This window comes from Anas platyrhynchos, chromosome 12 (genome assembly GCF_047663525.1).
Source record: "Anas platyrhynchos isolate ZD024472 breed Pekin duck chromosome 12, IASCAAS_PekinDuck_T2T, whole genome shotgun sequence".
Classification (NCBI taxonomy): domain Eukaryota; kingdom Metazoa; phylum Chordata; class Aves; order Anseriformes; family Anatidae; genus Anas; species Anas platyrhynchos.
This window is the reverse complement of record NC_092598.1, coordinates 17874000-17891051: the sequence shown is the minus strand read 5'-3', so window position 1 is coordinate 17891051 and position 17052 is coordinate 17874000. Positions and strand designations below refer to the sequence as shown.

Below are 17052 nucleotides of genomic sequence, written 5' to 3'. Positions count from 1 at the left end.
CAGAGTGTGGCAGAGCTGGATAAATTAGAAATGAGGAGGACTTATCAGGTGATCTTATCCATCTCTCTGCAACATCAGGCTGTTCCTCCAGTATATTTTCAAGCGCTTTGTCCAGTCCGGCTTGAAAATGACTGAAGTGATGGGAGATAATACCAGAGCCTATTAGATCTCACTACTGGGAAATGTTTCTTGATATTCAGCCCAGGATCTCCTTTGCTCTACTTTAGCCCATTACTGCTAGTTATGCCCCTGAGGGCTTTTGTAAACAACAGATATAATTTTCATCTAAAAACACAGAAAATGTTCATCTGAGCACATCCCTTTGCTTGTGCAGCAAGAGGGGACAAGGTAGCGTCAGCGAAGGAGAGCCCAGGAAGGAAGAGGAGCGGACAAGAAGGTGCCCGGCTGCACCCTGCAGCCCGTCAGCGCGGCCACTCCTGCGGGGACCCGAAAGGGAGCCCAGGAGGGTTGGTCCCAAGCAGGACACCCCATCCAGGGTGCCCACGGGAATGTCACCCAGCCCCTGGGGGCCCTGCTCAGCTCACAGACCTCAGAGGTGAGCCCAGGACCCCGCTATCCATAAGTGGCCCCAACCACGGGCTCCCGCAGAGCACGGCGGTGCTGAGGGCAGCGCTGCCGGCATCGCGCGGCTCAGCAGGGCTGAGGAAATCCAGCGCTCTGCAGATGGTGCCTGCAGTGCTTTCAGTGCTGCGAAGTCCAGCAACGCTAGCGACAGACTAAGGAACACTCCACTTGCTCGGCTTTTCTTAGGCAGATTTGTTTTCAAAGTGAAGGGGTGGGTGAGGGGCAGGGGGAGCACTCCGTAGCTCCCTTCCAGATAAGCTTTTTTTTCCTCCCCTCTTTTACGATGGAAATTAATTCTCCTCCTCTGTGCTATCGCTATAATTTTCCCAATTAACATTTTTAATAGTAAGTATTTTCTAGGAAATGCCGTAATACACAGGTGTGTGCTTCTAATTTAAATACCGCCACCCGTGCTGTGCTCACAGCTGAGGACCGCTGCTCCTTGCGGGAGGCTCCCTCCCAGCCAGGCCAGCAGCACCTACAGCCCCACGCCACCAGAGATGCCCCTGCAGGCTCCTGGGGTGGCCGTTCCCACACCAGCCAGGGGCTCTGCTGGTGGAGCTTTGGGTCCTGTACCCTGTCCCTGATGCAGATGGGGCAGGGGGGACCCTATTACTCCAGGCACCGCAGCACCCTGCCACCAGCCGTCCCCGTTCCCACCACCGACCTGTGGGCGCAGGGCTGTGCCCTGAGCTGCAATCAACAGAGGGCTCTGACGGGGTTTATAGTATAAAAACAAATAATGTGAGTAATTTATGTTGGTTCCAACAATCTTATGTCTGTCTTAGGTGCTGACCAAGCTCCCGCAACCACACGAGCTGAGCATCACGCACTTTCCATCACTTCACCTTCTGTTTGAGGAAATACTACAAAAGCTACGCAATAAGTATCATAAGTAAGAGACTGAAGTTAAAAAAATAATTCTATTTAAAAAAGAATTTAAAACTTTCCCTGTTCTGAAAGGACATACAGTGTCACATCCTAAAAACGAATGTTACCAAGGAAAATAAAAGCTCTACTTGGCATAAACACGCTTAAACCTTAGAGCTGTTTGCCAGGGGGTTAAGGCGACATCTTCTTGGGCAAGAGCATGGAAAAGCAGTGAGATTTGGGAACCAGTGCATGTAAGTGGGTAAGTGTAGGCTTGAAAGCCTGAACCGAGAGGCCTCTCTTGGCTCTGGGGAGGCAGAGCAACGCTGGGTGGGATGTCAGACATCCCGGCGTCTCCGTGTGGCGGGCGGGCTTGGCGCTGCCTCCTGAGCACAGCTCCAGAGGAGCTGCGTGCTTGTAGGGCACGGGATGAGGCCCCTCCGCCCGGCCACTGCGTGCGTCCTTCCCACTAGGACAAAGGGGAAGGAACTGGTGTCACCGTGTCCCCCAGGCAGCCCACAAGACAGCCACCACCTCAAACGTCCCCAGGGAGGGAGGGGGCTGCGAGCTTCTGCAGCTTCGTCTCTACTTTGCATCTCTTTGGGTTTTGGCTGACTCCACAGCAGATATTTAAAATGTTGAGAACCTCAGCCTACACTAGCCAGGCTGCATGCTGCAGGTCCACGTGGAGGCAGGGATGTTGTTTTTAGAACCAGCGTAAGAAAATCCATCAGTCGAGATCAAACGTTTCATGGTAGATTGAAAAAATATACCAAAGTTACCCAAGTCTGTTATGTTCTTTGCTAATACAGTTCAAGGGTTTATTTCTTTGGAAACCCTTACGTGCTGCAGTCAGAATGCTGGAGTATTGATTTACCGATGAGATCAGCTTTTAGAAGATGTCTGAGCTTGTAAAGGTGCTCAGGACGGGCGATTCCAGAGTACCTACGAGCTAATAGGTTTCTAATGCTCGCCAAGTTGTTACTGACCTTCTCGATGGTTTGCACAATTCCAGAATTTCATTCTGAGGGTGTCTGCCCAGCCTCGACCCCCCGCTGGCCCACTCCGGGGGGTTTGGCAGGAGCAGAGAGTGGGGACAGCCCTGGGCGCAGCAGGGACCGGGACCCACCAGGACGGTGGCCCCAGTGAGCACCAGGACAGCGACCCCAGTGGGCACCAGGCCATGCCCAGGGCAGTGGGAGGATGTCTGAGGGACGCCAGCAGCTGCCTCACCCCCACGCGGCTCCAATGGCCCCCAGGCAGTGTAAAGGTGTTCCCCTGCTGAGGCAGCAGGCAAAAGTTGAGATTTACATAGCTGGGAGACACCGTGCAAAGCGGAAGAGAGGGGAGAGGAGAGACCGCAGCTTGGGGTTTTGTTTCGTTGTGTTTTTTTTTTTCAATTATTGTTTTTGTGGTTCATTTCTGAAAAGCTGCTACTTCCCCTTTTTTCTTGAACTCCCTTCCCTTAAAAGAAAAAAAAACTTTAAGAGAAATTGAAGAAAGCAACTAGAGCTCTGAAGCTGCACCCTGGACAAAACAAGTCCGTACGGGAACTCCTGCTGACAAAACACCAGATGCCTGCGTCCTAAAACATTTCTCCCCGTGCTGCACTTTGCTAACGCGTCCCCCGCATGTGGGGACTGCAGCAAGTAGTGAGATGGGCATGGGGGGCCTGGAGCTGACGGGGGTAACAGCCTGTCCTTGCAGTTTGTGATGTCAGGAATACTGTGACAGCACCACGCTCGTGTCTCCTGCTCGCTCACCCCCTCCGGCGCAGGCAGGAGCAGCAGAGCCACTTGCCCCCAGCGCCTGCTGCAGGTCCCCAGCCCTGCTCCCCAGCCCCCTTCTCGCTCGGTACCACAGCCCGTAGCTGCGTACGGAGATACACCCAGTTACCTCAAGAATAGGAAAAAAATAAAATTCAGGCTTTTAGGTCTGCGGGATCCCAATGAGAATGCAGAATCTGCTCTGCGTGCCCCAGACAATTTGGCTGAGCTTCCCCAGGGCCCCACAGCCAGGCTAATGAGAAACTCCCCAGCAACCCCCATGTACAATGCTTCCATAGGTCTTTAAAATGCCTTAAATTCTCCGTATATTTAGTAAGACTTTTTACTTCTTTAAAACGTCCCTTGCTGCTCCTCAAGATAATGCTCTCGTGATGTATTGCAACAGCAACGCAGCGCTGCAAACAAGGGCCCAGCCAGGCAGACGCTGAGCTTTGCTTTCCTGGCTCTGAGGCAGCAGCGAGCCCCCAAGCAGGGCAGGGCTGAGCCGGGGGCTGGGGGCTGCTGGGGGCAGCGGGGACCCCACCGTGCTCCTTGGCCGGGACGGGAGCCGGACCTGCTGCCAGCAGCGAGTGCTACTGGTGGGCTCTGCACCAGCAAGCTCGGTCCTCGGGGAGGGAGAGGAAAGGAAGAGCTTTCCTTCCCGCTGCATGAAGGAAAAACGGTGATGAGAATGGAAGAGGAAGGGCACTTGCAGAATGCCCCTTGTAAACAGGGCTGGTGGGCACTGCCGGTGCTTTCCAGGGCAGGGGGCAACCTGCGCCTCCCTGCGCACTCTGCCAACCCTTTGGGTCAGCGCATACAGCCCTCAAGTTGCCAACCCAAAAAGAAAAGAATCCTAAAACTATTCCTAGTTGCATTTGAAGTATTGAAATCCCACCGTGGCAGGTTCTCCCAGCACAAGGCTGATGTGCCCTGCCATGGCAAACAGCACCTGGCACAACGCGCCCGAGGAGCATCTCCGCAAGCAGCTCCTTTGCCCCACAAATTCCGCCTTGCCTTACCAGGAAGGCTTCCAGCATGGCTTACACTGGTTTGGTGAACACAGCAAGCTCGAGCAACAAAAGCATCTCCCCGGGGCTGCTCCTCAATGACACGCGGGCCTTACAAGCGCAGCTACCAAGGGCACTACCTGGCCGTGGCTCCCTCGCGCTGCCCCGTGCTCACCCCGCGGCTTGCCCCGTGCCGGCAGCAGCGGAGCAGAGCAGCAGCACGGCTGCTCAGAAGGCGCTTGGTGTGCGTTTGCACACACACAGAGATGTACAAACACACGCAGGAGAAGAAGGCAGAGAAGTATGTTAATTTGAAACATCTGGCAACTGTTTTGGAGTTAACAAGTCTGGTTTTTGGCCTTTTGTTTAATTTTTTTTTTCTGCTGGGGGGTTAAGCAGGGGAGGCAAGCTTGTCATTTGGGGCTGGGGAAGGAAGGGGCATGAAAGGAGAAGTAGAAGCGTGTTTTTTCACCCGTTATTGAAGTTCAACATCACCCTACTGGAGCTAATGCAAACAGGAAGATCATAAAAGAGCATAATGAAAGTCTCACGGGCTGGGGCCGGGGGCTGGTTTCAGTTACGGGCTGTAGCCGGGGAGGCACACCACACAAGAGCGAGGCTCCGCCGCACACCGCTACGCACCGCGGCGTGCGATGCTTTTTCTTGGTCGCTCCTCAGTCCCATTGCAGCCTCTGCCCCGTGCCCTGTACTCACAGGACAGCACACCGTGCCTTTATACGCATGCAAGGCCGAAGCCTGTAGCTGCTGAATGCATTGAAAGGAAAACCCACCAGTTAGCACACATTTTCTTTAAGCCACCATAAATCACACTTCCAAAACATCCAAGGTGTCAGATGTAGGGTAAAATGAGAGCTATAATTATGGCAGTAAATGAAGACCAATGTAGGAGACCCAGCTAATTTGGGAAAAGCCTCTTACAGGCTTTGTCACCTACAGCACAGTCACCGCTACCATGCACAAATCCCAAATTAACTCCCACTGCACAGAAGTGACTGATGCTACTGCTTTGAGCCTCAGCCTGTGTTGAGCCGAACACACCCTGAGGCCAGCAACAGCACCATCCATCACGGGCACAAAGGGGCACCAAGGGCACCGCCAGGGCTTGTGGCAGGGTCGGCCACCAAAGAACAGAGAGAACAAGAATCCCTCAAAGCAGCCCTGGCATGGGGAAGGATGTGCCCATGCCACGAGGCACCACGCCGAGGCAGCCCATGCTGTGCCGAGCAGCCAGATGCTGCCTCCAGGAGGAGAAGCCTCCTGCAAGCCCATCTCCTGGTGACTCCCAGCCGGCCCGTGTGGAACAGGAAGGCAGCACCAACAATGATGCTCGTGTTACTGCTTGGTTTCTGAGTGGCTTTCGCGCCACTGCCGAGTCTCGCCGAGAATACCCTTGCCAGTCCCAGGAGGAGGGCACAGTGGTGGCATAATTGTCTTGAGAGTCAAGAGCATCCTGAGAATCTCATAACCATTAAAGACATACCAGACAGTAAAACATCAGCACATGTGGCACACAGGGACTGGGACGTGGCTAGTGACTTACCCCGAAGTTGAAGTACAGATGGATCTGCCATGTACATTTGCGTTATCAGTACACATTACACAGCTACGTACAAGCTTGTTTTATCCTGCTGCGTTCCCCGAGCCTCTCTTTATTCATGTTTTCAGTGCAATACAGATGAGCATGTCCCAGACACATGTTTAAGTTCTCTTACTATCAAAGAGACCAAAAGCTGGTTCAAATGTTAAATCTTTCTGCCATGGCAATGTACCACTTTCATCCTCCAGCTCCGACAGTACTTTCCAATTTCCTCCGAGAGGAGAAACACACACATTCCAGTTGAGACTGAAGTTTAAAATTCCTATTAAAGCCGCTTTTATGTAATTAGATTGGAATGAATGTGCAACAGTGCCCATTGCAGAAAACTTCAAAGCGGTTATACTGGAGAAATCGCAACCCGCTTCAGTGTGCCCACAAGAAGGAGGAATGGGTCTCCAGAGGATAAGAGTATATTAGTCTCTGTATGTAATAGATTTTATTGACCATATGGAACTGATATAAAAATTGTGTTGCAGTGGGTAGTCTTGGATTTGAGACAGGAATGTGACATACAAAATACAGTTTCTGTAAAAAGCCTGGCAGCTTTCTGGCAGTTTTTGCAATCAGAAGAACCTAAAATATTTACCTGATTGAGTCACTGATGAGTCCCAGTTCAAAGCAAAATCCGAAGATTCGCCCTCTTCCACTGAAAAAGAACAAAAATATGTTGTGATTGCTGAAACAAACCAACTGGAAAGCAAAACCATCAGAAAAGTAGGTCTGCTATGACATTAAGTGTTCTACCAGACTTCTGCACCAGTGAAAGAGAACTTACTGCTTTCCATAAAATAATTCATAAGGCGGAAATTTAGTAGAGTTTTTCCCTACATTTTAACCTAACTATGGGATTTCTGCCTGCAGCTTCTTTCTGGATAGCTAACTGTAAGTTTACGTGAAATTTTAATAGAGGTTTAAGTACCCCTAGCTGCTAAAGGTGCATATTTGAAAGTTTGTACATTCACAACAACTTACACATACAAAATTACCATTGTGAACTTAGAGGTCATTTTTGAGATCCATGTAACGCATCATAGTAAGGAACTGTCCCATGAAGGGAGAATTGCCTGACTTACATAATTAACACATTAACAACAGTTCTTCCGTGTTCAGAATTAAAAGAAAAAATACTCTTATAATGTGCAAGTGATTTCTGTAATATGGCAGTCATAAATAAGTGCATTTAAGGCTTGATGATGTGAAAGCTGTCAGAGCCAGGTGCTCAGCACTCACAAGCGACGTGTATATAACCTGCCTGTTAGGAGTTATAAAATTTCATTTCATTCTTACAAATAACGAAGAGACCAGCTGACAACAGGCAGGCTAGCTGAGAGCTCAATCCTGCTGTTCCTGAAGTCAGTGGCAGCCTCACTGCTGCCAGACCGTGTGTTTGAAAGCGGTAACTGCAGAAATTCTTCTTTTTAATCATAAAAGTTGATCACCTTCATCTGCCTGCTCTGTCACCACGACACCAAAAGAATTTAAATCACCGGTCTTTATTTCCTGATGAAAAGTATTTATTCCTTGCACTGAACAACCTCTCACCTTTTATCTAAATACTGCTGGATATGAGTACAAGTCCTACATAATTCTGCAACTGAAATCAAAGCCATATTGCAAAGCCCCAAGCACGAGTGCTATTGAACAGGTGGGACGTGTGTGCCCAGCCCTGGAACCTGCTGCAATGCTTATTTACATTGATTATTCACATTTGCATCACAACATTCTTGATTTTATGCTTTTTCTCCATCTTTTCTCTTCCTTTGAGGAATTCCAGCATCCTTTAAACTTGTCTGTGGAGGCTGGTGTCATCGATGACATCAATGAGCCATTAGGAACAGAGGAGATAGCTTACACAGGCAGTGCTTTGACAAATTTCGATTTTCTGTTCAGCCCTCACAAGCAGCACACATTGCACAGAAGGGCACAGTGCCGGCCATGGTGGGCTGCAGGTTTATTAACTAGGGGAGAACTCGCTACTTCTGCTCAAAGTCCTACTTCAGACAGCTATGTTTTTTCCAGAAAGAAATAAATCCATGTTAGCACAAAGGCCATGTCAGGTAATTCCAGAAGGGCAGAAGCCCGTAAGCTGTGAACGTCCTGCAGCCACTGGCAGGGACGGGGCGGGTGGGATCACACCTGCGCTCTCCTAGGGGCTCGCCCGCCATTTTGTGCTCAGTATGCCGCCATCTTGTTAACATTTTGACCCATCTCTTAATAGAAAAACTCCGGATATAATATCCTAAGTACAGTTTCCTAAGTACTTATGTATCCTAAGTACAATTTCACTTTCATACAAATATCTCATTTTAACATTAAAATCCACATAAAGTTAGGAGGATTTTGCCCCGAACTAAATAATACTTCAGATACCTTACTCAGACAAGTGGAAGGTTTTAATTTTATTTTCTCCATGACTGCTTTTTGGCTAGTTGGTTTGGACAGGTTTCTTTATTAGTAATTTTATGCTGGGTTTTTGTATTTCTTGATATTTTCTCTTAGAAGGTAGGGTGGGGAAAAAGTCTACTGAAAAGACACAAAGGCAATAAATTCAGTCACAATCAAGCCACAGCACACAACACCAGTGCAGGCCATCAGCAGTTGCAGCCACACGCTGCCTTTCACTTTGGCCAGGCCCTGCAGACTGCCCCAGTCCTGGAGCTGCCTTGGGGCAGCCAGCTCCAGCAAAACGGCAATTTTAGGGATCCCCTACACGAGTGCAAAGGGTTGAGCCTGCCTCTGCTGGCATTAACTGGCTCTGCTCCCTAATGACTGAAAAGGGGACAGAGAACACAGACGTGAAGGCGGCGGCTCCTAAACCCGCCCTGTGGCACTGCAGCCCTGCTTTGGGCTGCGGGTTCCTCCCTGCTCTGCACGGAGCCACCACGCAGCCGACCGCGCCGCACCTCCCGGCAAGGAGCCAGCAAGTCTTCCTCTGGCCGCTGCTTGCATCACTGTTCCCTTCTTTTATTTTCATTAGAATTTTTTTATAACGAAGGAGAAGGGGTAAAAGAGTGGCTGAAGCTGGGGCTAAGCTCCGGAAGGTTGGGCCTTGCCACAGGCACGCAGTGTGACCATAGGGAGGGTGCTCAGCCCCACCCGGCCTCTGCTCCCCTCTCCTCCACAAACACAACTTTGAGCTGAGAGGTTTGTCTGTGGCCACCTTTATCTGGATGTCAACCTTTATTTGTGAGTCACTGCTTGAACGGGTGTCACTGTGATTTCACCTCGGCCATGACAGCAAGCAGAAGCCACAGAAATCAGAGGAACAGAACATTTTTTTTTCCTCCCCAAAATCAGCCTGCACAGCCAAACAGCAACAGCTACAGCCTGCCCTCCGTTGTGCCCAGCCATTACGGGCCTCATGGGGAAGCCGGAGCTTTCCTGGGACAGTCGGAGGCTCAACGATGTAATGCTCACATCGGGGACAGGGAGTCCCACGGCCATGTCTGGGGAGAAGTGCCTTGGGACCCCAGGGAGGGCAGGGTGGGTTGGCAGCAGGTCCTGTGGCTGCGGCTGGGAAGGGTTCCCAGCTCTCACTGTGGAGAACTGAGGCAGAACCACCCTTGGCCCATAATATCAGCCAGAGTAATTTACTTCAGTTGATTTTTCAGTTAAAGCTTCAATTTCTTAATATTTTGGCTGTCACTCCTTGAAACCTAGTTTGACTCAGGTGGCCAGTTTGTATTACCACTCACTTTGTGGATGCTATTATTTAAGCAGCCGTAATGGGGGAAAAAAGCCTACGAAGAGGTACAAAGTGTTCGACGTGATTACTTTCACAATACGTAGCACAGTAGAATAACTCCCATTTCATTAGCAAGAAAATAGGCTTTCTGAGACACACCAGACGATCACAGTTGCTGAAGCCAGGGACCAGACCCTGGCCCTGTGCTGGCTCACCTGGGGGCATGCAGGCGCACACCCCACACCCCGATGCTCGGCCCCAGCAGGATACGGGCACTGCGGAGCCCCACTGCCATCTGGCACATCCTGCAGCCTGGGAACACGGCAGGGAACCAGCACGGTTTCATAGGGAAAGCTGAGATTTCACAGAGCAACCAGAGATGTTGTATCTGCTTCACTGCTCTAAAGTACTAAACCTTCATATCAATGTCCACAGCACAGGATTTCTATATCTAAAGCATCAACTTTTGTGTTTGTTTTGTTTTGTTTTGTTTGTTTGTTTGTTTTGTTTTTGTTTTTCCCATTCTGCCCCCATTATTCCCCAGCACTGGGGGCCCCATTGCATGCCCCCCGAGCAGAGCAGATGAGGGATCTGGGCACAAGACCCAGGGCAAGGGCAGCACAGCCATGGCCAAGGGGTGACATCGCAGCATGGCACTCCCGTGCACCCCAAATATTTTCCTTTTGCCCACTTGTCTCAGCCATCCTTGGCTCTCCAAGGATGCTGATTTAATTGCTAGGTCACGAGTGCTGCAGGCACAGAGATTTCAGTTCTTTGTGCTCAGAAAAACTTCTGACAGGCTTCAGCATCCATTTCCCCAAGAGCGAGAGCATCTATTTATGGGGCTACCATTACCTGCGCTCCATTCACAGCCACAGTGCTTATTTAACACTTTATCACTCCCAGGAAAGAAGTTAACCTTATCAAAGGAAGACGCTTCTGAACCAAATGTTGATTTCTAGATGCAATCAAGCTTTACAAGCGAGCAGCAGCCCTCAGCAATTCAGATGGCATGTGCGTGCTCCCTTATCCTATTACACAGGCTTCGAGGACTGGTTTAATTCTTCTCGTAACACAAAAACTCCCTGATACGCACACTAAACCTCCAGGAACCGTGGCTGTGTGAGGCCTGGCCAGGAGGCATCCCTACACGGGGCTGTGGCGAGGAGTTGCAGTTGGACGGAGCCACGCCACTGCCCGCAGCCCGAGCTCGGGCACCATGAACCTGAGAGCCCGAGTGTGCCATGCTTGGAGGATTTTATCAGATGTTGTTTATGACAGACCGCTCTCAGACAAACTCAGGGAAGTCTCAGTGATGGCTGCGTGTTAGCTGCAACGCACGAGTCGAGATTCACTGCTCTCCCTCTAGAGAAATGCTCCAGCACCAGGCCTGCCTCCCAAGCCACTCACACAACGATCACACATTTTCCCTGACCTGTCTGGGGGTATTTGCAAGCAAGATCTCTGTGACGTTCCCAAGTCTTTGGGTTCTTCTCTGCCTTTCAGATGCACACTTTAATGCTGTCTGACCCAGCCTCTGCTCTGCCGCAGTCTTCACACAAAGCCATACACTCCCAAACCCATACACCAGGCCGAGCCCCATGTGCCCAGCTGGGATCTGATCCTGCGAAACGTGGAGCAGCTTCGATGCCAGTCAAGTCCAAGGGAGTGGAGGATGCTTAAAACTTTATGGCTGGAGCGCTGCAAATCAAGGCACATCTTGAGGTGCAGGTCGGCTTGCGAGTCGTGGGGCTTCACAGGGTATGGGGAACACACACCAGAGAGCATGTCCTGGGGCATCCACCTCACCTTGCAGATGGAAGGGAAGTGCTGGTGCCTCAATGCTCATCCTAGCCTGCAGTCTGTCCCCTGCAGGAGCCCCAAAACCACGAGCTCGCCGGCACCTTTCCCTTGGCACTGTCACTCTCAGCTCGCAGAGGGGACGAGCCCAGCAGCTCCCTCGTCTCTCCCTGCTGCCCAGCCCCGTCAGCCATCGGTGGCCTCTGGCCAGCATTTTCTTCCCCCGTTAAATAGGAGCATTATACATCTGTGCTTTCACAGGCCAGCAGGCCAGGGAATAAGACAAGAGAGCTTACTGACATGGCTTATTTAGCTAGTTCAGAGCCTAAATTTGCACAAGTTCTCTAGCTGCTTTTCTCCAAAGTCAGTTACAGGGCTTGGCAGGGAACGTGGTTTTTGCTGGCAAAGTCAGCCTTTTTGTGCAAAGGAGGGAGGAGTGGGGAAACCCAGGCTGCTGTGCTCAGTAGGTCAGGGAAAAAGAAAAACAAAAAAAAGGAAGAACGATGAGACAAATGGAAAAGAATTACAAAGGAAAAATGAGAAAAAAATGCAAAGAAATATAGGAACAGGAAAAGATGCAGAGATGATTAAGGAGAACAAAACAAACAACAAAATAAGGTAGCACTAGCAGGTTTATGCAAAGAAGATCTAATTATGGGTGGCTAAATCCTCCAGGACATTAATATTCCATCCTAATGTGTCTAGTTTCCTCCTTTCCAGACATGGCAGGGAGGAAATGAGAATCACTTAGATACACTGTTTAATGAGCAAATGATGGACGATCACCAAATACAGCCTGCCTGATAAGTATCCATTAGCTCCAGCCCGCACCGTAAATCTGCACGCAGCTAACAGGCCTGGGTCTTCAGCCACCACAGCGAAACTTCATGTAACTGCGAGCACATAACGGGATCCCTCGAAATAAAAGCCTGCTCTCGGTAACAGGAGGCAGGCTGCAGGACATCCATAATGGCTAATCACTGCCCTGCCCGCGGCCCACACACCTGACTCACCGGCCGCAGCATATTTATTCCCAGTGCTCATATTTAGTTTTTGTTTCTAATTCGCAGGCTCCACTGGAGACATACATTTCCCATCAAAATCTATTATGTAAATAAATACGAGTGCACGGCGTAATAAAACACAGGCAACGTTTCAGTTTACTCTCAGGATCAGCATCTTAAACGTGCGATACATTAAGCTCGTGGCTCCTAGAAGTGAACAGGCAGATACCTTGTCTGGGTGCTTTTAGAGAGCTGGGAGCAATTCTCACCCCACACCACCACTGCCCTCGGCTCTGAGGCAGATGGATGGGAGCACCCAGGGGTGCCCTGCAGCCCCAGGGGAGCACCCAGGGGTGCCCTGCAGCCCCAGGGAGCACCCAGGGGTGCTGTGGCAGCCCCAGATGGGGCAGGGGGCCGCGGGCGGGCGGCTGGCGAGGCCGCAGGGAGGCGAGAGCCGGCTGCCTGCGGGCGCGCTCCTCTCTCATTACGTGCATTTCTAAGGCAACTGTCACCATAGTGTCTGCGCCTTCTTTCAAAAATAGATCTACTATGAGTAAACAGCCGTTTTAAAGCTCAAGTGAAACAAAACAGGTGAATCTGACGTCCCCCACGTCGCTCGTAAAACATGTATTTTACTTCAGCAACCAACAGTTTAAATGTTCTCGTTCCATCTGGAATGCTGGTGGAGGACAAACCCAGTTACGTGTTGAAATCGGGGGGATCCATTTGAGAAAGCAGAGGAAGGAGGAACTGGCACACCTACAGCTCCACGCCAGGACCCTGTGCCAGGGGGCGATGCTGCAGCCTGAGGGGCGATCCCCTGCTCTGCCAGCAGGCCGGCAGAAGGCCCATGTCCCCGGAGGACAGCGGGGTGAGACGTGTGATGAGTGACGGACCAGGGGTGGGTCAGCAAGTGCAGACGCCGAGCGGCTCCAATACCTCCCTTCACGTGCTGAGGAGCACGAAGAACACGGGGCGTACATCAGGAGGCAGCAGAGCCAAGGGCTGTGCCCGGCTTTTTGGTTGCTTTGTTAACCCAACGCAAAGAAGTGGCTGCAACGAAGCGATGTCTCTGAACCAAACCAGAGCACCGCAAAGTTCAAACAAACTGGGCTTCGCTCCGAGGGGGGCAGAGTCTCACCAGACCCATCTATGGCGTGTTTGGCTTCTCCAGTGCAGAGAGGGGAAAAAAAAAGAAAAAAAGAAAAAAAAAAAAGAGAGAAAAAGAAAACAGGAAAGAGCACTGTTTTTACATTCAGGCTATAAAGTCTCCCTACAAACAGGACACCTAATAAAATAATTTACATGTGCTTGCCCTATCTTGAGGCAGCTAATGAGGATGCTGAGGGTTCACGTCTAACAGACTGCCAACACAAAGCAAGAAGGCTTTGAAATTAATTTACATGTGCTTTTTATCGAAATAGGAACTAACCCTGGGGAGAACAGAAGTAGACAACTAGGACCTGCAGACGGGCAGCGTGGCTGTAGCTCCTTACTCCTCATCCTGCCCTAGTGCAAGAGACCGTGCCACCCGAAACACCAACCGGTACCACGCGCTGCTCCCCACTGCTGCCGACTGCCGTCACCCCGGCCTGCAGGGTTCCTGCTTTGTCCAAGCCTAGTGCAGCTCTGAACTCAAAAGCTGCCTCCTCCTTTCCTCCAGCAGCGAGCTGCAAAGCCTCCCCCAAAACCGCTCCTGCCTCATTGCCAATTTTCCCCGTGCGTTTCACTGGGATGGGCAGGAGCAGGCACGGGGCCTCCCATGGCAGCAGCACCCCAGCACCCAGCCGCTCGCAGCTTCCCCTCTCCAAGCTTTTGGACTCGTGCTCAAGTTTGACATCACAACAATTCACACCACACGTGATAAAAAGAACAGAAGACGACCAAAACAGCAGCGACTGCCTCAGGGAAATGGATGGCATGGCCAGCCGCACAGCCCTGCTCTTACAGACGTCAGCCTCTTCCTCCACCCTCCTCAGAAACAGGTTTGGGGTCAGGATGCCCGCACCCCTCACGCCTGCGTCCCCACCGACACCCCATCCAGCACCAGGGCTGCTCAGCAGAGCTGCAAAGAGTCTCCAGCCGGATCTCCTCCCCTCGGCCTAAAGAAACGCACTGCTCCTTGCTGCTAATCCTTCCAACTCTGAGTGTTTTGTTTTTTTTTTTAAATTGGTCAGCTCTGTTTCCAGAGCAGGTAGCACAGGAAAAGGAAGAGAGGAGGCCTTTCCTGACCAGCCACGTTAATTAGAGCCGTGAGGGCTTGGAAAAACCCATCTGGCGAGTGGTGTTATTTCCCCTTACCCCTCCTCTTTGGTGCTGGTCCCAGTCTGAACGAAACGAGTTTCCCAAAGCACAGCCACGCCAGGCTGCCGCTGTGCCGGCTCCACACCCGATGATGGGACGGGGGGCAGCTGTTGTGGGGGAGCAGGCGTTTTGGGGCTGTTGGCAGGGGTCTGTGGCTCTAGCAAACAGCTCCCTGTGGCTCTTTGTGCATGCAGGCGTGTGCACGCCTCTGTGCGCGGGTATGGCAACACTCCCCAGGCGCTCTCATTCTAATGCTGCTTTCTCCCCAGATGAAAATATACATATTCTTATTAAGAAAAAAAAATGTGTGAAGTATAAATTTGCATCTATGATCATTTCTGTTTCATAAATTGTACTTTAATAATAAAACAATGCGCTCTTCTGAACTGCCTGATAAACACTCAAAGGAAGGTCAGCCTCTCGTACACAAGCCTCAATATTTTGACGAAGGAACGCACGACTGGTATGAATTAAATACCACAGGGTAAAATACAGATAAAAGGGTAGATAAAAGCCGGTCTGAGAGCTCACACATGGGGAATCCACCACCTCCTCCTGTGCCACGAGAAGTGTCTGGGACCCCCCAGAAGGACCCACAGGCAGGGCAGCGCTGCCGGGGTGTCACCGCCCCGGCCGGGAGAAGCCCCCCAGCGGAGATTTGTCTCCTTGAAAGACGAGACTTGTGGCCGCATTACAGAGAAAGAAATTACAGTGAGGGAGAGAACGTTTTATATATCACATATATCCCTTCGTAGCGTCAAATTTAATTTGAAGAAAAACCAACGCGGCCGCCATAAAGTGGAAACTAATATTTTTTATGACCCCTTAACAACCTGTCCTTAGTGCTAACATACCATAAATAAATTTCAACGTCTTGTTATACACGTAGTTTATTTTAAACAAGACTAAAAGGGGAACACAGTTCTTATTGAAAACCGGCGCACACACAAAGAAGGGGGAAAGCTGGCTTTGAAAAACTTAATCCCCAAACCTACTCTTTTCTATTCGTATTAATCTCACAACCTTTCCATCGAAGCGAAACATGGAAAGAGTTTCCAAATATTTTATAATTCTGAATGGATTTCCCCCGTGTAACAGTAATAATATTTTTACAGCTAAAAGATCCACTGATTTAATAAGTGTGATTTGTGTATTTAGAAAATTCATTAGAGCAGACGTTTCCCGACATTTTCAGATTTATTTATTTATTTAGCCTAATTTGGGTACACTACTTCAAAAGAACGCTTAGAGCTTCCCAGTTCCTTAGTCACTCACTAATAACATCTAATAATTAATAAAGACATGTAAATTCTTAACTCCCAGAACTATTCCAAACTTACTATCAGTACGCTTCGTGTCATGTCTCACTTATGGATATCTGCATTACTTTGTTTCATAAAACGCTGAAGGGACACGTACTTATCTCGCTCTCCACCGCGAGCGAACACCCAGGCACGCTGCAGCCGCTCGGGCACAGGGCTGAGGCCGCGCCAGGCTGTGCCTCCCAGCCTGCAAAGCCTCACAGGGAGCGGCACAGGATCACAGCCGGGGTCGTGCCAGGCTGTGGCCCTCGTGTGAAAACACACCTATAAAGACAGGGCAGGGGACGTGCGCCTGTTCAGTCCTTGCGCAAAAATGTGGGTGCTACTCATGGGTTGGGATGAAGGCAGTTTGGGAGGGAAAGCAAACACTGCAAAAGCAGAGCATGAGGAGGAATTCAGGTGCTGCCTCCCACCACAGGCAGATGTTCCACCACGGCCAGGAGAGCGGGGCCACCACACAACGGGTGTGCCACCGCTCCCAGCGTCCCCACTGCTCCTTCCTCTCCCCCTGCTTCTACCACGAGCACACTCCGTGGCACAGCAGAGCTGGGGTCCCTCAGCATCCCTCAGCACCCCAGCCTGCTCGCTGGTGGGCAGGGCAAGGAGCAGAAAGGACTGGGCTCCGGGCAAGCACACTCAGCAGCAGCTACGACATCCGCCTGCTATCAGCAGTTTTCATCACAAATCCAAAGCAGAGCGCCACAGGAGCTACTAGGAAGTAAATTAACTCCGTCCCAGCCAAAAGCAGGGTGGGCGAGTACATCTGGACAGGAAAGGCCCAGCTGAAAAGTATAAAAGCCCCGGACAGCAGCTCTGAAAGCGTCTGTGGAAACAAAGAGGGCACCGAGGGCAGCAGCAAACACCCTCATTTTCCTCCTTACAGCCCCTTCTGCACCTGCCTCCAGGGTTATTAAAATCCCTGTTTCATGGATGGGGACCACGGGGAATAACATCAGCTCAATCCATCTTTACTCGGAGGCAAATTATTTTGTGTCTGCTCCTCTCTGACAAGTGCTCTTGTCAGTGCTTTGTGTTCTGTAACGTCTCTGTGTCATATTTATTTGCTTGTTTTGATTTCTGGTCCTCTG

The 17052-nt window shown here is 50.7% G+C and overlaps 1 protein-coding gene across 5 annotated transcripts in view; it reads right to left on the bottom strand.

Annotated features, from left to right (window-relative positions):
• ZNF423 (zinc finger protein 423) overlaps positions 1-17052 on the bottom strand; it is a 209438-nt gene that overhangs the window by 170276 nt on the left and 22110 nt on the right. For 4 of the 5 annotated variants that reach the window (XM_027467192.3, XM_072043760.1, XM_072043763.1 and 1 more), the window contains exon 2: positions 6436-6495. The exons of the other annotated variant lie outside the window; for it this stretch is intronic. In XM_027467192.3, the coding sequence (XP_027322993.2) occupies positions 6436-6495 (60 nt within the window). The remainder of the gene's footprint in view (positions 1-6435; positions 6496-17052) is intronic. 5 annotated transcript variants of the gene reach the window in all.